The following is a 22,322-nucleotide window of genomic DNA, read 5'->3' on the forward strand; positions in this document are numbered from 1 at the left end:
GAAACTGAGACCCATGCCTTACAAACTCGTCTTTTTTACTTGGTTGCCTTTGTTGATCTTTTGATTTGGTTCTTTCTATAGCTGTCATTAGGAAATAATCACCAAGCAGTTTTTTTGTTATCACTTGGATGTACTTCCCACTGGCTGGCTAAAGGCTACAGGCTGAAATTCCATAGCATGTGACTAAGCATACAGGCTTTGAGGGCAGAACTCTTGGGGTCAAAGCTGGGTGCTCACACTTACCAGATGTATGGTCTTGTGCCCGAAATTAACTGCTCAAAGTTGAAATTCCTCACTTCTAAGGTGAAGATAATGCCTGCTGGAAAGGGTTGCTGTAAGAATCAAGCAGCGTAAATGTGTATAAAGGGTACCCGGCACATAGAAAGGCATTTAGTGAACTAGCTGTGCTTTTACTTCATTCTGCCAGGTTTAAGAAAATGTCTTCCCTTGGACTTCTTGTCACCTGACCAGGAATATTAATGGCCCTTAGAGAGTGTAATCAATGAATGGTTTTGGTTGCATTACCTGCATTTCAAGCCACATGATCGCTAATGATTACCCAGAATGTCTCCGTTCTTCTGAATCAAGGAGGTGGCTTTGCATTTTTGCTTTGTTGTATTTGCAGCAGTTTATATTTGTTTGTTTTCCTTCTTCCCTGCAGCTTGTAAAATTGGGTATTACAAGGCTCTCTCCACGGATGCCACCTGTGCCAAGTGCCCACCCCACAGCTACTCTGTCTGGGAGGGAGCCACCTCCTGTACCTGCGACCGAGGCTTTTTCAGAGCTGACAGTGATGCTGCCTCTATGCCCTGCACCCGTAAGTTGTATGCTTGTCTCTCATTCCTGTGATGCCAACAGCCTTCATTACCACCTAACAAATCACTGCCAGATCTTCTCCCAGGATAATCATGCAGGGGGCACATGAGAACAAACATGCATCCTTTCTCAATCATAGCAGGGGAAATGCTTACACAAAGAAAGGATCTTTCCCACTGCTTCTGATTGCCTTTAGTGTGCACAGCTGCCTACAGACTACTTGGTGGAGAGGAGATTCAGTGTTCAGAGGTTGTCTGACAGTGTAATTAGAGCTGAGATTGGAATTTATAAGTGGCTTTGCCATGGCACTGAGGACTTGGGGAAGCTTGACAACTGGCAGGAGAAACAGGTGGATGGCAGGGTTTTGGAATGTGGTTTCAGTCTGTAAAGGGCAGCTCAGGGTGCAGTGAGATCACTGCTTATGTTGTCATTACACCTCTTCCTTCTCTACTCATAGTTTTGTATTCATAACACTTAGGCCCAAATCCTAATAAATGCTTGTTTAATGATAGCACTTAATAAATGACGGGTTAATGAATGGATGAGGCTGGCAAGCTTGGTATGAAGAGCAGGAGTCAAGAAATCTTTTCTCACAGTTTATATGGACAGTGTTCCTAGGTGTTACCATTGCTTTCATGTACCCTTGGGGCTTCACAGACCCTACAATGGCCATGACCTTGATCGGAACAGGGAGCATGAGGCCAATGCATTTAGTTCCATTAGGTGAATCTGTGCTTGGAGGGATAGCCTCATGGCTCAGCTCAGAGACCTTTACCAGCCTGCTGTTGTGTAGCTGGGTGACTGTTCTGTCTGTTCTCTCACCTGGAGAATGGAGTTAATAGCAGTACCTCCTAGTGGCTGTTGGTATTAAACAGCCTTATGTTGTTTATGTGCTATGTAAAGTGCATAGGATGATACGCTTTCATATATTTTAGCTTTGGCTGGGATGGATGGCTCATGCCTGTATTCCCAACACTTTAGGAGGCCACAGTAGACAGATTGCCTGAGGTCAGGAGTTGGAGACCAGCCTGGCCAACATGGCGAAACCCCATCTCTACTAAAAATACAAAAATTAACTGGGCATGGGGGCAGGCACCTATAATCCCAGCTACTTGGGAGGCTGAGGCTGCGGAATCACTTGAACCCAGGAGGCAGAGGTTGCAGTGAGGCGAGATTGTGCCATTACACTGCAGCCTGGGTGACAAGAGCAAAACTCTATCTCAAAGAAATATAACTATATCTATCTGTATCTATAGATATAGATATAGATATATGCTTTTGTTATCATTATGACTATTATTATTTTCTTTCCTAACTACTGCAAACGGTTATTTTGGCCAATCTGGAGCTAACAACCCTGCAAATAAAAGTTTTTTTGGGGGGGTATTTGGGCCTCTGTGAGACCATTGTCTAAGGCAGTCAAATCTTTAAAAAGACTGGAGTGAGATTGCAGGTCTCTGTGACTCTATACTCAAATGGATATAACCTGCAGAGTTTCTTTCATAATGACAGACAATAATGATGATGACGACAATTTTATAATTATGCCCGGGTAATATATTAGGTACTTGAAAAATATCTTAACATGTGGTTCCTATTATAAGAAATCTGCAAGGTAAGTATAATTTCCATTTTATAGAAAAGGTAACTGCAAGCTCAGAGAGGTTAAGTAACATGCCCAGGGTCACACCCTACCTTGGACAGAGTTGTACAACCGGAAGACTCACATAGTATCTATTTACTGGGAGATTCTCTTGCCCACTTTCCCAGGTCAAGCATAAACATTCAGAGTTAAGAACAATCCTAGGATCAGCCTCAGATGTAACTGTAAAAGAGGTTTAGGTGCAGTGGCTCATGCCTATAATCCCAGCACTTTGGGAGGCTAAGGTGGGCAGATTACTTGAGGTCAGGAGTTCAAGACCAGCCTGGGCAACATAGCAAAACCCCACCTCTACTAAAAATACAAAAATTAGTCATGTATGGTGGCATGAGCCTGTAATCCCAGCTGCTCAAGAGGCTGAAGCATGAAAATCACTTGAACCGGAAGGCGGAGGTTGCCCTGAGCCGAGATTGCACCACTGTGCTCCACTCCTGGATGATAGAGGAAACTCTATCGTCTCAAAAAAGAAAGAAAAAAGGACTGGTGCCTTTCACCTGTGGTTCCAGCCTTGGGAGACCGAGACAGGAGGATCGCTTGAGCCCTGGAGGTCAAGGCTGCAGTGAGCTGCATTCATATCACTGTATTGCAGCCTGGGTGACAGAAAAAAGAGGCAAGCATATTTTTTTTTCTTTCTTTCTTCCTTTCCTATGCCTCCATAGACTAAGTACTTTCCCTGGGTGACCACTTTTGTTTTGAACTATTTAAGTCCCAACCTTTTTCTTTTCCAATATATGTATTTTCACACTATGTTACATTTTTGTGATTAGTTTAATAATAAACTCTTCATCTTTAACCACACCTGCTGCCAACAATTTTCTTGTGGGAATCTGGGGCCCAATAGCAAACTCACGGGGAAGTATTTGGGGCTGACATTTTGATTATTGCCCTCAATTTGCATCATGTACTTCCCCACTTATTTTCCAATGCAGATAAAGCGTTCTCTAGCTCGAGATTTGATTGTATTATGAATGTCATGAAATTTATCTCTGATGGCAGTAGGGCCTGGCTCTTTCTCCCAGGTATTCTTCAGTCTCATAATGCTGACCTGTTTAGCATTTAAGGGGACCATGTGCCCATCACTTTATTACTAAGTCTTGCTATTTGGGAGTTTAGGAAACCTTCAAAGATGGCCATATGCTTGTGATGCTGGAACATTTGATGTATGTGTAATAAGGGTGTGGTAGTTGAGTCCTTGGAATTGTATCTTTCTGTAGGAAAAACTGTTAGCTTGATCTTAAGGATGCAAAGGGGAAAAGAGAAAATTTGACTTTAGCATATGGATGGACCAAAAAGTCTAAAAATTAAAGTAACATTTGCATGTTTCAAAAGTGATTTTCCACAAGGTTAAGGGAAGACTGGTGGCTTTTTCTGTCATTGTTAAAAGGTCCATGAAAATACCTGCCCTTCAAACTCCTTCTCCTACACTTTACTACTTCAAGGTCTTGTGAATTACTTTACTAATTTATTTATTCAATTTTTTTTTTTTTTTTAGACAGAGTCTCACTCTGTCACCCAGGATGGTGTGCAGTGTTGCAATTTCGGCTCACTGCAACCTCCACCTCCCGGGTTCAAGTGATTCTTCTGCCTCAGCCTCTTGAGTAGCTGGGATTACAGGTGCCCACCACCGCCATGCCCATTTTTTGTTTGTTTTGTTTTTTAAGTAGAGATGGAGTTTCACCCTATGGGCCGGACTGGTCTTGAACGCCTCACCTCATGTGATCCACCCACCTGGGCCTCCCAAAGTGTTGGGATTACAGTGGTGAGCCACCGAGTCCAACCTTGTGGATTATTACTTTAATGGTTATCACGTTCCACTTAACTTTACATGCAGCGCTTCAATTAAGAGAAAACAAAGTGCTGATGGTGACACCATCCACTTGCTGATCAGATTGCCTTGCCTCTGACCCCTGACCAGCATTGTGATGTTGAGAGAGGGTTTACCCTCACCAATCCCTAGCTTCCTCATCTGCAAATTGGAATTCTCACCATCTACCTCTGGGGCTGTTTTAAGAATAAAATAAAAATTTTTGCAAAGGTCTGGCACCTAGTAGGGATCTAATAAATGTTTGTTGTCTTGCCCTTTTATCCCCAGCGAGTCACTTCCTTCCCCAGACTACCTCCATAGCAGGTTGACAGTGTATCTCGCTGCCTCCCTATCAGTTATTTTCACCCTTCACTGCATAATTAAATTACTTGATGGCTGCTGATGGCTGCCCTCTACCCCAGGGATTCCAGGGGCTGCAGGGAGGGTTGGGGTAGGACTCAGGCATCAGTATTTTCTAAACTTGGCCTGTGATTTATTGTACGGTTAAGATTCAGACCCCCTCCAACAGAACTACTTTTTTTTGTTGTTTGTTTTAAATCGAGACAGGGTTTCACCGTACTGGCAAGGCTGGTCTCAAACTCCTGGCCTCATAATCCTCCCACCTCAGCCTTCCAAAATGCTGGGATTACAGGCATAAGCCACTGCACCTGGCCACTTTTTTTTGGGGGGGTGCGGGGGATGGAGTTTTCCTTTTGTCACTGAGGCTGGAGTGCAATGGCGCTATCTTGGCTCACTGCAATCTTTGCCTCCCAGGTTCAAGTGATTCTCCTGCCTCAGCCTCCCAAGTAGCTGGGATTATGGGTGCACGTGCGCCACCATGTCCGGCTATTTTTTTTTTTGCATTTTTTGTAGAGACTAGGTTTCACCATGTTGGCCAGGCTGGTCTTGAACTCCTGACCTCAGGTGATCCACCCACCTCAGTCTCCCAAAGTTCTGGGATTATTCCCCAAATCCTGGGATTATAGACATGAGCCCCCATGCCCGGTCAACAGAACTAAACTTTTAAGTATTTTTTTTTTAAACTTAAACATTGACTGCATAAGCCTCTTAAAGCTTCCTCTGAGATAGGGATAATCAGGGAAGTGACTATACTTTGCTGATAATACATATAGTAGTAAGTCAGGTAGCAGAACTGGATTCCAATTCTTAGCCTGTGGCTCTTCCTTAGACATCTCCCTTCCTGGCGAATATAGTGGACCTGTATTGTCTAGTACAATAGCCTCTTGACACATGTGGCTATTTAATCTTGAAGTCATTAAATTAAAATTCAGGTTGTGATTTAAATTTGGCACATTTTGAAAAGCTCGATAGCATATGCGGCTAGTAGAGACTATACTGGACAGCAGACCCAGAGAATGTTTCTATCATCACAGAAAGTTCTATTGGACAGTACTGTAGTAGACATTGCAATAGAAAAGACAGTGGGAGTTTCTCAAAGAACCTCTTGTTCAGATGACCTGCAGACTAACCCTTCCTACTCACACCCTGCCTCCAGCTTTATCAGATTCTCTTGACAAGATGTAGGGATGGGAAGAAGCATAAACATCAGGGATCCTTTCAAACTGATTCCAGCCTCTAATCAGTTCTTACCAGTTGGTTAAGCCAGGTGACAAACCCAATTCCCTTGTGCTGACAGCCATGATAATCAGGCACCTTCTTTGTTCATTATGCTGTCTTTAACCCCAGCATTCTTATGCAGCCCCGCATTTAGTGATCGCTCACTGTGACGGCACACTAATGAAGAAATAAAACACACTATCTGAGACTCATTCTTCTAGCCAAAGAGAGACTGTGCTCCACTGGCTTGTAAAATCAGGTTTTTGTTCACTTGGAAAACGATTAGACCAGGTGAATACAAGTAGCATTGGCTAATTCAGAAGGAAACTGCCTAGGAAGTTTGCACCATCACCACTGCTGGAGAACTTCAGCAAATTTAATAGTAAACAAACTCTACCTTTGGGAATACTTTTGATGGAGCCTCTGGTTAGGTTAACATAAATGGCTGTCTGTGAGATGGACTGAGATGTTTCTACGGAAACACCATCTGAACATTTTCTAGAAAACTATGACTATTTAGAACAGGGAGTTTAGAACAGAGCTTTTTAAACATTAACATGCACAAAAAATCACATGGAAATCACCTGGGGATGAGGAGGACAGAGGTTAGGCCTGAGATTCTGTCTCTGACAAGTTCCCAGGTGAGGCTGAAGCTACTGATCTGCAAACCATCTTTAGGTAACAAGGATTTAGATTCCCTGCCTCATGGCTCTTGGGAGATAGGAGTTTCTGTTTTGATGCCTGTAACTTTCAGACCTGTTCTTCAGCTCAGTGATGACTCTAGAAAGATATCTCATGGATTTTGAACATTATCCCTTAATGGAAATGAAATATTTCATTTGTCTCCTGGATGAAGAAAATCCAGCCTGGGTAGAATCACATAACCAAATGCACTCACTATGGATTTTTTTTTTTAAATTTTGCTGTTGTTTGTTTGTTTCTTCCAGAATTCTAAGTTATTGCCAGAGAGCAGAAATGTGAATGTTCACCTTAGACACCTGTATCAGTGAAGAGCAGCAACAGGCTTTTTATTTTGTTATTTTTTTTGGCAACACTGCCAGGACAGGCATTATTATTTCTGCACAGTCAGGGCTGCCATTAAAGCTGAGGCAGGATTTTGATTTTATGAATCGTTTCTTAACAGAGAATTTGATGTAATTTTTATTAATGAAATTAATATCCTTTAATTCTACAGATTAGCAAGCTCCTTCCCTTCTCCAGATCTTTCTCCTTGTTTCCCTTCCCTTTCTTCTGGAATGCAGTCTGGTTATGAGCAGGACTGGGGTTACAGGTGTGAGCTACTGCACCTGGCAATAAGGTAACTTTCCAGCCCCTTATTGTGTTTCAAAACGCTAGAAAAGTACCTTGTAAAGGTAGTAAATTGGCTTTGCGTATCTAGAAAAACGTAGCTCATGTGTCATTTTGCCACCTTGACTTCTGAGCACTATTACCAGAGTGGTTTTTTCGTATTTTTCAATTGGAAATCTGTCCTTGTGCTTTTGGGCGCTCTTTATTTAACTTGTTTGATGAAACTTATTAGAGCCTGGTGATTGGGAACACTCTGTAAATGAGAGATTATTATTTTAGATTGCCAAGTTGAAGGGCCTTCACGAATCTGTTTCCAAGTAAACGGCCTTGAATAATTCAGTCAGCTGTGCCAAATAAACAGTGATTGATTGATACTTAGATGTGGCCAAAAATATTCCAAAATTGCAGCTTTTAAGACAATTTATACTAGGATAGCTCACAGCAAATGAGGGCAGATTTACTAAGATTTGTGACGAAAGGTCCTGATTTGAAAAAGCTTTCTCCAGGTTAATGTTATCAAGAAATTGAAACAGCCAAGTTCCAAACAACAAACATCACTTACTTTGTCTTTACATTTGCCTTTCCTAATTGAATTTAGTGCACTACTGTATTTCCTCCAGAAAGTGTATTGTTTTAAAATTACCATTTCAGTTTTATTACTCAAAGCCCTCGCTGCTAATGCTTTCTGACAGTTATCAACATAATGAACCATAATGAAATGATGAGCAATCTTCGGTGGAAACCCAATGTCGATTCCACTGGTGCTGTGTGACTGTGTTGTTAAAATTTGAATGCAAATTAAAATAACATCATCCTTACTTGTTTCCAAGGTCAGGAGAAGAGTGGGACTCTTTTCCTTTTTTTAAGTACTTTAATTTTGGGAATCTCACATCCATTTTCAAACAAGCTCTTGAAAGGTGCTCCTGATATTCTGTTCAGTTCTCTACCCCAAAGATTTACATGCTTAGCAGTCTGGCTAAGGGATTTGGGGAGGAACGTCTAGAGGGAGGCTTTGATGTATAAACCATAGGATAAAAGGCAGCTTCAATTTCAAGTAAACTACACTTTTTTTTTTTTAATCCACTCGAAAGCATATTTCTTTTTGCTTTAGAGCTGCAAACAACTAATCATATAATGATGGGGGAAGAAAACATTCTATGAAATAAGTCATTGAGAGTGCATTTAGCTCTAGAGGGAAAGACTAGTTAGAAAAGTGAGAACAAAGGCCAAAGATTCCCAAAGTGTCATGAGCGAAAGTGTTTCAGAAGATCTATTGGTTGATCTCTAGCTGTTTTATCATTCACGCAATCAATCATCTTCATGAACATATTTTTTATGAAAAATCTCAAATCCAGGTTTTCCAGGGGAATTTCTCATTCCATGTCATTTATCAAATTTGCAATGTAATAGTGGAGTTGCATACTGCATTCCATTTATCATAGGACAGAGACTCAAATTGAGATACCAACTCCCCCACTGCCAGATTACATAGTTGGTTTTTAGTTCAGAACATATGGTCCTGCTGCCTGTGAGTTGGTAAGCCAGCTAATGTGTCTGTCCCATGGACTGTACGAACTGATCCAAGCAACCAAAGACATTTGGACGATTCAGATGCAGCCGTCAACGTAGGCTGCTCCTTCAGTTCGATCTTAGCAGTTCAACATCTGACATTAGCTAGTGAGTATGCCACATTCTCGTTTCTCCCTTTCGGATTGCCTCTCAGCATTTTAGCTACTAACAGGAAAAAGTACCTCTAGGCAACCAAGTGGATGGTTTTTATTTGAAGAAAATTAAAGATACAAGGAGAATGATCACCAGGTGAGCTTCAACGAAGGCACTAGATAGACCCCAGACTGATCATTGTCCATTTGGTTGTTGACAAATTTTAAGAGCTTCAGGATATTTCATAAAGATCAGGTATCACCTCACTGAATTCTTAAAAAAAAAAAAAAATGCTGTTTTGGCCTCCTCTTTTTTTCCCCACACACTCCTCAATTTAATAGTCATAAACAGTCCATTGTAGATTCAACTGGAAAATGCAAAGATTCGAGGGACACTAATATATGCCCAAGTGGAAGGCTTGAATACTCTGCCAATACCATTTAGCCAGGTTATTACAATTTTTCTACCACCATGAATAATTAAGAGTGGCTTGTCATTGACCAAGTCTGTCATTTCTGCATGCCATTTTTGACACCGTGCATGGGAGTCGTATGGTGGTTGTTCACACATATGGTTAATCACACATTTTTCTGAGATCTCCTGAGGTGAGAACTGGGTATCTTTTTTTTCTTTTCTTTTTTCAAGACAGAGTCTCACTCTGTCACCCAGTAGCGCGATCTCAGCTCACTGCAACCTCCGCCTCCCGGCTCAAGCAATTATCCCACCTCAGCCTCCCAGAGTGCTAGGATTACAGGCTTGAGCCACCACACCCAGCCCAGGGTATCTTCTTTGCTGTCAACATTTTGATTTATGAGAGATTCTGTTGCCCCTCGCCCCATCCCTGTGATCTTCCACCTAGAAAAAGAACCTTGAACAGACACTTCTAACTACTCTCTTGCACAGAAGATAGGAAAAGGCAGAAAAGATAATCTTCCTAAAAATCATAAAAGAGGATCATCCGAAAAGTAATAATAGCTAGCTGTCATCATCATGAAGGGCAGGGAAGTAAGGCAAAATTTAACTCTGGGGTGAATTGAGAAAATTGGAAACTTTCTACCCTGTTTCCAAAAAGAATTTGTAATTATGGTTTATTATTTTCTTTATATTATTTGTATCTCTCTGAAAGGGAAGCGGGGTTGTTTAGCCTTGGAGTCAGGGTTTCTCATCACAGCTTTGCACATATTTGGTGTCTTAATTTGGGTGAGTAGCTTAACTTATCTTAGTTTTTGGTAATCAGATTGGTGTGAACAATAAATGCTTTTCTGTCAGATTTGATTGTGGCTATTAAATAAGATAATATATAAAAAAGTGCTTTGCAAGAAATGTAAATTAATGCACAAGCTAGGTAATTTTAAAAGTGAAATACTCAATTCTACTTTTCTTAGTCTTTGACATTGTATCTTTCTTATGTACAACTGAGAATTTATAAAGTACTTCAGCCATAAACATGTCATTCTAATAAAAGTAACCAAGCCCTAGTTAACCCAGTAAAGACAAGACAAAGATTCTTGGAGAGGAGAATGGGGGAAAAGAGATATAACCAGAAAAATAGGTTATGGGAAAGTCTCAGCAAGAAAGGAACCTCTGTAGGAAGCCAAGAAATTTTCATGACAGCAACAAGTGATTGATGCATCCAAAAGGTTCTGGTTTAATCATGGACAGCCCTGCTTGGTTGCCTTCTTTGTTAAAACACATAAACCACCATGATAAGGGGTTATGCACTATTCATAGATGTCAGAAGGGCTGTCCTTAAACAGCCATCGTTAAGTAAACTAACCCACAGCAGATAGGACTGGGAGAAAGCAATTAGTGGTGGCAACATATACAACTGTCAAGGGAAGTATGGGCTTTATTTCAGAGTCAAAATGTAACGCACCCCAACTGTTGACTCTGCCTTATAACCCGCCTTTCAGCTGGAGAGAGATTAACAACAAAGGCTTATCTCAAGGGTTGAAGGGTTTTACGGCTAAGACGCTGAAGTGCTATTGACAGTCCAAAAGTTGTACATGATTAATGAAGCCTCAGAAAATGGAACTAGAGACCCAAGGTGCTACTTCCTCCAAGATATGTGTTGAACTGGTTGCCTTGGCATTTTAGTGAGGTGACGGTAGTGCTTAAATAAATTGATCATGGAAGAGTTACATTTCTGCCCAGGCTCTTGAGGGGTGCTGCATTTCCCATCCAGAACGCATTTCATAGCCCGGGCATTGAATTTTTAAATGGTGGCTAAAAGTCAGTGAAGGATTAAATGTCTTTGATAGCTCTGGAAACCACTCTATCACATAAGGCCAATAATTTTCGTTTTTCTATCAACTATCCTCTTGCCTTGGTTGCAGATTTGATTTTTTCTTTTCTTTTCTTTTTTTTTTTTTTACATTTTAGCACGTGATTGCCACTTCTTTTCTTTATCATTATTGTTGTTATTATTATTATTTTGCTTAGCTTTTGTGGGATACAAAAGTGCTATGGCAGTGGGGTTTTTTTGTTTTGTTTTGTTTTGTTGGTTTTTTTTTTTTTTTTTTTTTTTTTTGAGACAGGGTCTCAGTTCATTACTCAAGCTAGAGTACAGTGGCATGATTTCAGCTCATTGCAACCTCCGCCTCCCAGGTTCAAGCAGTCCTCCCACCTCAGCTTCCCAGGTAGCTGGGACTACAGGCATGTGCTACTATGCCTGGCTAATTTTTATATTTTTTCTAGAGACAGGGTTTCGCCATGTTTCCCGGGCTGATCTTGAACTCTTGGGCTTATCAAGCCGTCCCTTCCATGGCTTCCCAAAGTTCTAGGATTACAGTCCTGAGCCATGGTGCTTAGCCATAGTGCTAATGCAGTGATGCTTCTGATTAGTGAGCTGGACTGGGCTAAAGCATCATCATTCATTCATTTGTTCATTTAGCAGATACCTATTGAATATCTACTAGATGTCAGGCATTATTCTGAAGGCTTTGGATATTCTCATAAACCTGAAAAAGAAAAGATTCCTCTTCTCCTGGAGCTTTTGTTCAAATGGGAGTATAAACAAACAAATGAATAAACAAGATCATTGAAGGTTCTCATAAGAAGGAAAGTTTTTAAAATGTGATGTGATTGAGTGCATTGGGACAGGGAAGTTTACATGGAGTAGTCAGGTATGACAGATATTCCAGGGATAAGGAGTTAGTTATTCAAATTGCCGGGAATGAGAATTTCAAGCAGAGCTACCAGTGCCAAGGTATTTTGAGTTGCGTGTGTAAAATTTTGCTAACAATGTGAGTTTTAAACTTGACTTACTTTTTCCACAGTTTTGCATTCTGTTAGCACTTTAATTCCAGTTATTATGAGAAATAGAATTTTCAGGTTTATATGGGATGTTACACCATATATACACATATATTTTAACACTTTGGCAGAACCCATTTCTGCCAAACCTATTTCAAAATGCAATTATCATAGCAGGTTTTCATCTTTTACTAAAATTTCATTTGCTTCCTGTAAGGATAAAGAAATGCATCTTCTCTAACTTTGGGTGTGAGGTAGAGTATACAGGGTGCCTGGGCTTTGCATAGAATGGCTCATAACAAACTTGTAGTCACATTGGAGACATTTATGACTTTAGGTTCAGTGTTGACTGTTGGCTTTTAAATGATGTGATTAAGGCTCACGTAGATTTCATGTGGATGTGTAAATACTGGCTTGTCCTAAAGGGGCTACTTTAAATCCTGACATAAGCCAGCAAGTGTGTTCTCTAAACTACTCAGGAATTAAATTTTAGTCTAATCCATGGGAGGAAAGAATTAAGATATGTTAAATTACTGGAATTTTCTGTTATGCTTGAAATATTGCCCTTCCTAAATGTCACATTTGCTGGATTTCTCTAGACAGTTATGTGGTTCATTTCCAGAAGCTTGTTTTTTTCCCAGACAACAGCACATGATTGGTAAAAGATTCCTTTTATAATATAACATGATATGATGTGATATTTTATAATATGATACGATAGTCGTTTGTATCAACTATAATGTGGCTATAGTTTCTTTGGGGCTTAATACTGTCAAACTCCTATCAACTGAATGTGAGATGACATCCCATTAGAAAATAATAATTACCCATTGTAGCACCTTTCTCCAGTACCTGCTGTGTGATGCAGAAAGTATTTCACACCAGTGAAGTGAGGATGTTCATTAAATGTATCTACAATGGCAAGAAATTCAGTGCCCATTTCTTTCAAAGCAATGAGAAACTCAAGAAATAAGCCATATGTCTCATTTTATTTCTTCCTTAGTCAATAAAGGTAGGTCTAACTCGGGCTTCGGCCGCCAGGGTTGTTACTTGGGTTATATAAATAGGTTAATCAGGGGGTTCCTAGACTGAGCTTTATAGATAGGCTCAGGGTGTGTTTTTTAGTCCTTAGAATTATGTGCAGAATTCTGAGGATGCCAGAGAGCATCTTCCTAGAAAGAAGATGCTTTACTTTCATCATCTTTTTCATCATGAAGTGGTCTGAAGGTCGATTTTAACTGCCACCAACTTTTGCAAATAAGTTTTCTTGGAGCACAGCCATGCTCATTTGTTTAGGTATTGTCTATGGCTTCTTTGGAGATAGAATAACAGAGCTGAGTCGTTGCTGCAGAGACCAGATGGCCCATAAAGCCTAAAATATTTACTTTCTGGCCGGATCATAAAATTTCTTTACAGAGAAATTATGCTGGCCCCTGTGCAAAAGATTTATAAAGATTATTGCTTTTGAATTTTGTTTATGGGATTACCACTAATATCTATGCCACTAAATTGTATTACAAATGTAAAAGGCATGCTAAATATGAAAACTTTAAAATAGTTTAACATGCTGTTTTCATTTTTGGGTGGAGACACAGAGAGAATCCTAGGCTTATATGTGAATTTCATGGAAGCTTTACAAAAAAAACCAAAAACGTAAAGGAAGGACCTTTATGTTCCTTGAAATACACTTCAGCATTTGATCAATTTATATTAGTTTGGTGCAAAAGTAGTTGCCAATAAAAGTAGTGACAAAAACTACCATTACTTTTGCACCAATTTAATATTTTAGAATGTCTTAATTTGGGTAAAAAAATTAAATTAAAGGCAAAAGCTGTAGTTTCATAAAGACTAATAAGGAAAATACCTATCTACTTTTAGAAATGTTAAAATTAAGCTTCTTCAGAGATAAAGTTTTCACCAGCATTCACATCTGAGTAAATCACCACCTGAAATCGAGGTAGAGGAAGAAGAGTAATAACCAATCCCAATTTGACAAAACCTTATTTGATAGAACCCACATCTCAAATTTGTAGCCGTCGCTGGTTACACAGCTTAAAAACAGGACTAGGCAGGTGCTTGCTGTGACATCCACTGCACATACGATACCTATTTAGTTTCCTTTAGTTTCTGCCTTTGCCCCTAGGTTCCCCACCCATTTCTGCAACTATCTAGGAAACTATCAGGAAGTTATCAAAATGAATATGAGTATTTTTTCTCTCTCCTCTGAAGTAAGTGATAAACACTAGATACACAAGAGATGTTTTTTGAATAAATGAATGATGCACAATCTCTCCCAGTAGAAGTAACCACTAATTGATATATAGCCCTTTCTACTTTTTCCAAAGTAATTCCTAACCATGAAAAGAAGAGGAACTTGAATTAAACTAGCTACACTGAGTTACTACTTTACAGGCATAAAGCTAATGAATCTGTACTTGAAAAGCTGACTAGTACAGCTTTGGCTCAGAGAAGTTTGCATCATTCACACACTTCATGACACTGCAGGTAGGTGGGTATAAGATGCATTAAAGGACTTGGTTTGTTTTTCATTCATTCATTCATTGACCCATCAAACAGTTTTTTTGAAATTTCTGAACAAGGAACCCAGGTAGAAAACAGGAAGTGATAAAGACATCAATTATTGTTATTATTGTTTTTGAGACAGAGTCCTGCTCTGTCACCCAGGCAGGAGTGCAGTGGTGCAATCTTGGCCTACTGCAACCTCCACCTTGTGGGTTCAAGCGATTCTCCTGCCTCAGCCTTCCAAATAGCTGGGACTACAGGCATGCACCACCATGCCTGGCTAAATTTTTTTTTATTTTTTATTATTAGTAGGGATGGAGGTTTTGCCACGTTGGCCAGGATGGTCTCTTAACTCCTGAGCTCAGGTTATCCACCCGCCTTGGCCTCCCAAAGTACTGGGATTACAGAAGTGAGCCACTGTGCCCAGCCAAGAGGTCCGTTTTGAGGAGCAGGTATGCCGGTATGGAAACAGACATGGAATGGTGTCTAAGTAGCAAGACACCATTGTATGTTACAAAAGAAGCCAGAAAGGAAATAAGGAACTGCAATGGCGAGCAATGCCATAACCATAAGGACTAGTGTTGTGCCAGTCCTATACTGAGGCTAGTCGTGGGTAGTTTTGAAAATAATAAAATATTGCCATTCACCGTGACCCTCAAGCTACCTGATTTGTGTGTGTGTGCTCAGTAGGGTTGATTCGATTATGGAGACTAGAAAATTAGAACAAGTAGAACAGTTAGCCCTTTTTGTTATAAACCTCATATTTGTAATTAGAGACTTTCTTGCAGGTGGACATATTTCTGATGACAAAGGCAATCGCTGTGTCAGAAATTTAATTGCTTCTAAATAACCAGATGCAATACTTCCATAAATGAAAGAGAAAATCATCGGAGTTAGGTTTTTTTTACTTCTGGATGCCTTGTATTTATTAAAGGAGAGCTCAGGTTACTCAGAATACCAGTTTTCTCTTCTTTGTAGCCACCTCTGTAGGTAATTGTTTTAAGGTGCTGCCGTTCAGTATAACTACAGGCACAGATTGGCTTTTGGCTGCATTCAAGACCTTATTTGTTTCTCATTGTCTTGAGAATAGAATACTTTTATTCCTAAAGAGGAGATGGGTCCTCCCTTTAAATGAGAAACACACTTATATATTTATCATCTTTTAATTGGCAGAAATTTTTTAAAAAAGAAACCACAATCCTGCAAGCACAGCACACCACCATTATGATTTTAATTCGTAAAACATGTGTCCTCTCCCAGGTTTTTTCAGACCAACATCATAATCATATTGGATGAATTTTCTATATTTTGTTTTCCCCTATATCATGTGACTTGGTCATACTCCAGTTTCTAGGCAGCTACGTTGTCCCCACAAATCTGTTGCTCTCTATGATAGCAAAGCATAAAACATACTCAGTATGATTCACCAACACTGAATTTGAGTTTGCCTGATTCTCAGTCTTCCTTGAGCATCTACCCCAGGGCCTTCTTTCAGAATCACTGCCCACAGGAAGGAGGCTGCCCTAGGTTAGCACGTGTTTTTGTGCCAGCCGTCCATTTTGAAATCCTACAGCGTCTTTGTAGTATTTTTTTTTTCCATGTGGCAGTGCTATATCTCCTCGTCCTGTAACCATTTAGTTTTCTGCTCCATTTCTTCTCTGTTTATATACTGCCGTGCCCCATCCTACATACTAATTACTGACTTTTTGCTTCTGGAGTGCTTGATTCATTGTGTCACATTTTCCCATGTGAAAGTAGACCAGGAGCCTTGGCAAGGAGGTTAATGGATTTCAGAGTCACTCTTATTTAACCCTGAAAGTCACAGCAAAAGAAGAACCAATGGCTGACCCGTTTTATAAACCAAGCCATGGTCAGCTTCAGCTGCAGACTAGTCATGGATTTCACTGTGGTGGCAAACATTACGGAATTAAAACAGGGCCGAAGATAACGCACTACTGTCTCCATGTTTGCTTTCTCAAACTGTGGCAGAAATTTTTCATTTTGTTATCATATTGCCTTCAGCGAGGAACACATGGTGGAATAAAAATAACTCCAAATGGCAGACAGTACTTTTGGATTTCAGTCAAGTTCTGTCACTAATTAGATTGCATGAACTTTCAGTATTATTAGATTTACTTTCCAATTCTCAGTTTCCTCGTCTTTAAAGATGAATATTTATAAGGCTATTTGACCAAATGATTTTAACATCCTATGTGGTTCTTAAAGTCAGTGATTTTGTATATTTCATTTATTCAAAAAAGCAGTCATTTGTCATTGTATTCCAGTTACCATGCTAAAAACTGTAAATGCAGTTTTGAAATCTAAACAAGAAAGAAATTTATATTTTCTCTCTGAGGGCTTCTGTGAAATAATCTTTCTTTCAATACAAATTTTGTAATACTTTTGTGAAACGTTTTAAAGGTTTGCATTTTTTTTTAAGTTTCACGAGATGGGGAGCTGATCTGTATGCTTTCAGGGGTTTTTGGTAATTAGTCCCGAGGGGAGTTTGGGAAGACCTGCTTACCTTATTAAAATAAAGTCTTCAATAAGTGCCACAAAGAGAAAAGGACAGTGAATTACCCTTATTAAATGTTACCACTAAAAAATCATTGGCCATTAATCACTGCAAGCTAAGTAATAAATACTGAATATAATTCCTCATTTGTAGCTTACCTCTTCAAATTCTCTCTCAACAGCCATTTTGGAACAGGATGTTCCACTGTGGTAGACTAGGTGAAGCTTACCCAAGTTCATGAAAGCCTCCTGGTAACTTTCTTTTCCTGAGAAACTTGTACTAATTTCCTGCAAAGTAGTCATTCCAATTACATTAGGAGTGGTATAGATAACAATGATCAAGAAACCTCAAATTTTCCTTAAAACTCATTGTGCTCACCTCTTGGAAGACTGAAATGGCAAAGAAAGGCACTTCCAAGTATCAAACTGAGTAGATATGTCTCATTTGAGTGTGGCAGGTTTCTTTTAAGCCTTTAGAACTGGCTCAGACCCAAAGAATTTCCTCTTCTCCCAGCCTGATTCTTCCACTTGAAGGCAACGTTGTGTCACAATTTTCTGCCATATTAAGACCAATCATGGCCGGGCACAGTGGCTCACAACTGTAATCCCAGCACTTTGGGAGGCCAAACTGGGCTGATCACTTGAGATCAGGAGTTTGAGACCAGCCTGCCCAACATGGCAAAACCCCGCCTCAACTAAAAATACAAAAATTACCCTGGTGTGCTGGTGCACACCTGTAATTTCAGCTACTCGGGAGGCTGAGGCACAAGAATCACTTGAACCTGGGAGGTAGAGGTTGCAGTGAGTTGAAATCATGCCACTGCACGTCAGCCTGGGTGACAGAGAGAGACTCCATCACACACACACACACAAATGACCAATCTACATCAAGAAACAAGAGTTTCATCATGATCTATAGTCTTATTTTTTGTTATTAATATTATTTTTTAACCAACCGTTATATTGTTGGTGATCAGTTGTTCTGTTTCATAACTACCACTGCCATCACCCATATTTCAGAAACTCTTTGATGTTGGTGGAAATACATGCCTTGACGGGCAGGAGGAGGGGTCTGGGAGCCTTGAACAAAACCCCTGCGATCTCTCCACAGCTGTATCTTCAGCATCTCTGCAACCATGTTAAACCAGTTCCTACTAATTACCCATAAGCAGCTTAACCCTCCGCTGCCATGTGGAACTGCAGAGGCACATCTCTACAGTTCTGTTAAGTTTATTTGCTATTGATGACATGTTGTACTTAGAAATTATAATTTATCTTCAGAAGTGGTATATAACTATTAATTTATCAGAGTCTCACAACAGCTCTGGGAACTAGAACCACCTTTGTTTTTTAGAGGATAAGATGGAAACTAGACAAATGATGATATTTTTCTGCCACTTCAGAGGGAAAGCCTGGGCTTGGAGCCCATTTTCTGGAGAGTTGCTTCACATCTCAGAGTGACAATCGATGCCATGTTCGTTTGCACAGGAAAGAGACTGACACTCACGTAACAGCCTTCTATTATATTGTTCTTTTAAAAGATCTTTTATGCTGGCTTGATTTGCTTTTTGTTGTCTTTGCCAAGTGGGTCCACCTTACTTTGGAGAGCCGCAGAAAATAATACAAACTCTGAGAGATTTCAAAAGGGTATTTCAATTCTTGGTGTGATGATGTGGTTTTCTTTCTCCAGGCCCACCATCTGCCCCCCTGAACTTGATTTCAAATGTCAATGAGACATCCGTGAACTTGGAATGGAGCAGCCCTCAGAACACAGGTGGCCGCCAGGACATTTCCTACAATGTGGTGTGCAAGAAATGTGGAGCTGGTGACCCCAGCAAGTGCCGACCCTGTGGAAGTGGGGTCCACTACACTCCACAGCAGAATGGCTTGAAGACCACCAAAGTCTCCATCACTGACCTCCTAGCTCATACCAATTACACCTTTGAAATCTGGGCTGTGAACGGAGTGTCCAAGTATAACCCTAGCCCAGACCAATCAGTTTCTGTCACTGTGACAACCAACCAAGCAGGTAGGAATCAAATCTACTTTATTGTATGATCTGAATGTGTGTAGAGAAAAGGCTTTAAATGACAAATTGTAATACATTGCTATCATTGAAGTAGAACCAATTAAGCCTGGGAACTGTGTTATAATATAAAAGATACTTAGGGGCTGTGTGTGGTTCCTTATACCTGTAATCCCAGCACTTTGCGAGGCCAAAACAGGTGGATCACTTGAGCCTGAGAGTTTGAGACCAGCCTGGGCAACATCATGAAACTCTTATCTCTACAAAAAAAAACAAACAAAAAAATTAGCTAAGCATGGTGGTGCACACCTGTGGTCCCAGCTGCTCAGGAGGCTCAGGTGGGAGGACTGCTTGAGCCCAGGAGTCAGAGGATGCAGTGAGCTGTGATCACACCGCTGCACTCTAGCCTGGCAACAGAGTGAGACCCTGTCTCAGGAAGAAAAAAAAAAAAAGATACTTAGGATATGACATTTATTCAAACTTTTTTGGATATCAACTACATAGAATGCCCTGTAGACGGTGGAGATAATATGATGACTAAGACAGTGTGTGATTAAAAGGAGACAACAATACTCTAGTGAGCTGAGTCACTCCGTCCTGGATGAGATTCATATCCATTATTTTAATTATAATGTCCATGGCTGGACATCAGAATGCTTATAGATGATATGCAATTGTAAAATTGATTTTTCCCAATACAGAATGCTCTGTTGTAACTTGAACTTTTTTTTTTTTTTTAAGACAGGGTTTCACCATGTTGGCCAGGCTGGTCTTGAACTCTTAACCTCAGGTGATTTGCCCGCCTCGGCCTCCCAAAGTGCTGAGATTACAGGCATGAGCCACCACGTCTGGCTTACTTGTATTTTCTAACAAAAACATTAGCAGCTATAGTTTTGATCTTATGCTTTAATGTAAAATGTTATAAATGATCCAGATAGACCTATACTAGAACCCCCATGTACGTCTTTATGTCTGTTGTTAACGAAGTTTACTTTGAGACACATAATAGTTCTGCAGCTACTTTCATAGTTGATTTCATGATTGATGTGAGGGCTGGTCGGTGGGGGGCGCGGTAGAGGGTGGGGTGGCCAGTCTCCTCCAATTCCTACATCACTTTTTGCTAATACAGATGACTAGAAAGCATTTCCTGTTCATGAAGTGTTTGTACTGAGTTAATCACAGAACTGTCATGAAATCTTGAATATCAAATATTTTGAAAATCTAGGTTTCTAGGCTTTTGCTTCTGACTTACTCATCTGTATTCCTTCCCTGAAAAAGTTACCACCCCTTCAGGAGTTTTATATTGCCAGCTTTTTTATTTCTGGAAAGTTAGAGAGGAGAAGGGAAACAGGAATGTGGCTTATTCTTTGTAAGTCTCTTGGGGTAGAAAATATCGCCGGAAAAGGATTATAAATTGCCAGCAATCCTATCGCCTCTAACTGCACTTTTCTTTTAAATAAATGTTGCAGTAAGTGCACTCAAAAGTTTAGTAAAATATCTGTACTAATTGATCCTATAAGTGAAAACTATTCCAGTGTCCAAATCCAAAGCCATTATTTTTCCATTTTGCCCTGAACTTTTTGGAATAAATAAAAAGTTAAGACTCGGAGAAGGTTTTGTGCAGGGGCTAGCATGGCAAGTCTTACCGGAATGTATCTTTAGCTCTACAAATGCGAACAGTCTTTTAAAATACTTAGTGTGAAGGGGTCATCCAGCTAGGCCTTTGTCTTTTAATTCTGTATTTTTAGGTTGTGAACACTGTTCATGGTCATTAGTTTTATTTCTACAAAGACTAGTATGATTTAGGAGGTTTTGATAGAAACACGAGTACTTGGTGACTGCCAGCATTTTATTAGTTCTCTCTTGGAAAAATGCAATGGAAATATTACACACAGATCCTGGGAATATGCATCAGTGCCACTGGTCTCTCTGAATTAGGAAGTGCTGCAGTGCAGAATGATTTCTGCACCGTGTGGAGAATCTGGTTGACGATCCAATCAGTATTCTTGCATGCAGCCCCCTTCTACCTTTTTGGCTATTCATTTGCAAGCACTACATCATGTTCTTAACCGAATTAAAATTAGGGATGGACTTTTGGAGCCTCATTTGTAAAAGGTGAAGTCATTCTCCTTGTCAGAGAAAAGCCTGTGGGAGATGTGCTGAGGACAGTCTTGGCTCCCACAGATTTTGGGGGAGACTTCTGTGACTCCCTTTGTACCTAGGGATTTTAGTCAAGAAGTTATGTCAACACCTACCAGGGCAAAAGTCCAGAGAGCCCAAAGAAGACACACTAAAATCCTCCACAGAAGAAAATGTGCAAAAAAATTTCCAGGGGCAGGGTGAAGTTTTATTTTAAATGTAGGTATAATTCTCCTGGATTTAGGAGGTAAGCAGACAGAGAATTCCTCTGACACAATAAGGTTTTCTTTGCCTGGCATGTAGTCCTGCCAGGAGGTTTGCTGAACAGGACAAAATTCTAGCTCCTTATTTTAATTTTCATGAAGGGTAATGCTGGGAAGCTGTTCAAAATTAAAAATAAATCTTTCAATAGGGAGACCTCCTATGTGGCCAGCCAGAAAGCTTTCGCTTAGTAGAGAATTGTATATGTGCACAGCACTGCTTTATTATCCTACCCTAATTTGAAGTTCTCTAATTCAAATCATCAGGATAGTTTATCTTTGATTAACAAACCCTTTATTCATAGTAGTGCAAATTAATAATGTAGGCCAAAATTCCGGTTGAATGTAGAAACCATAAACTCTATCAAAGCTCCCCTAAGCATATTTACATACACACGATTATATTCTAATTGCATTGCTCCTATCATTTCATTAAATTCAATTCCGTAAGGACCACTATAGGCAATGATGTCTCACTCTATAAGGAATACATAGAATTAATGAATGTTAGCATTTAGCACCTGGAGGCCACAAAAATTAGTGGCACTCTACCTTTGCTGTTTTCACAGGGTTCTCTCATCAGTAACATGTTAAAAATAATAGATCAAATCAATCAGGCAAAACGTCCTAGAATTCTTGGGTCCTATGTTCACCGCCTTTGAGACTTTAAGAGTTGAGCAGATCCACGAAGGTGAGGTGACTCATCCATGCTAATATCAGAGCCAATACTCAAAACCAGGGAGAATCCTATCTCTAAAACTAGAAAGTTCTTTCCTT

The 22,322-nt window shown here is 40.0% G+C and overlaps 1 protein-coding gene across 2 annotated transcripts in view; it reads left to right on the forward strand.

Moving 5' to 3' along the window:
- The window catches only part of EPHA4 (EPH receptor A4), a 155,151-nt gene that overhangs the window by 72,682 nt on the left and 60,147 nt on the right, over positions 1 to 22,322 (forward strand). For both annotated transcript variants that reach the window (XM_003925485.4, XM_010336249.3), the window contains exons 4-5: positions 662 to 817; positions 18,811 to 19,149. In XM_003925485.4, coding sequence (XP_003925534.1) covers positions 662 to 817; positions 18,811 to 19,149 — 495 coding nt within the window. The remainder of the gene's footprint in view (positions 1 to 661; positions 818 to 18,810; positions 19,150 to 22,322) is intronic.

The sequence above is a fragment of the Saimiri boliviensis genome, chromosome 5 (genome assembly GCF_048565385.1).
Source record: "Saimiri boliviensis isolate mSaiBol1 chromosome 5, mSaiBol1.pri, whole genome shotgun sequence".
In the NCBI taxonomy this organism is placed as follows: Eukaryota; Metazoa; Chordata; class Mammalia; order Primates; family Cebidae; genus Saimiri; species Saimiri boliviensis.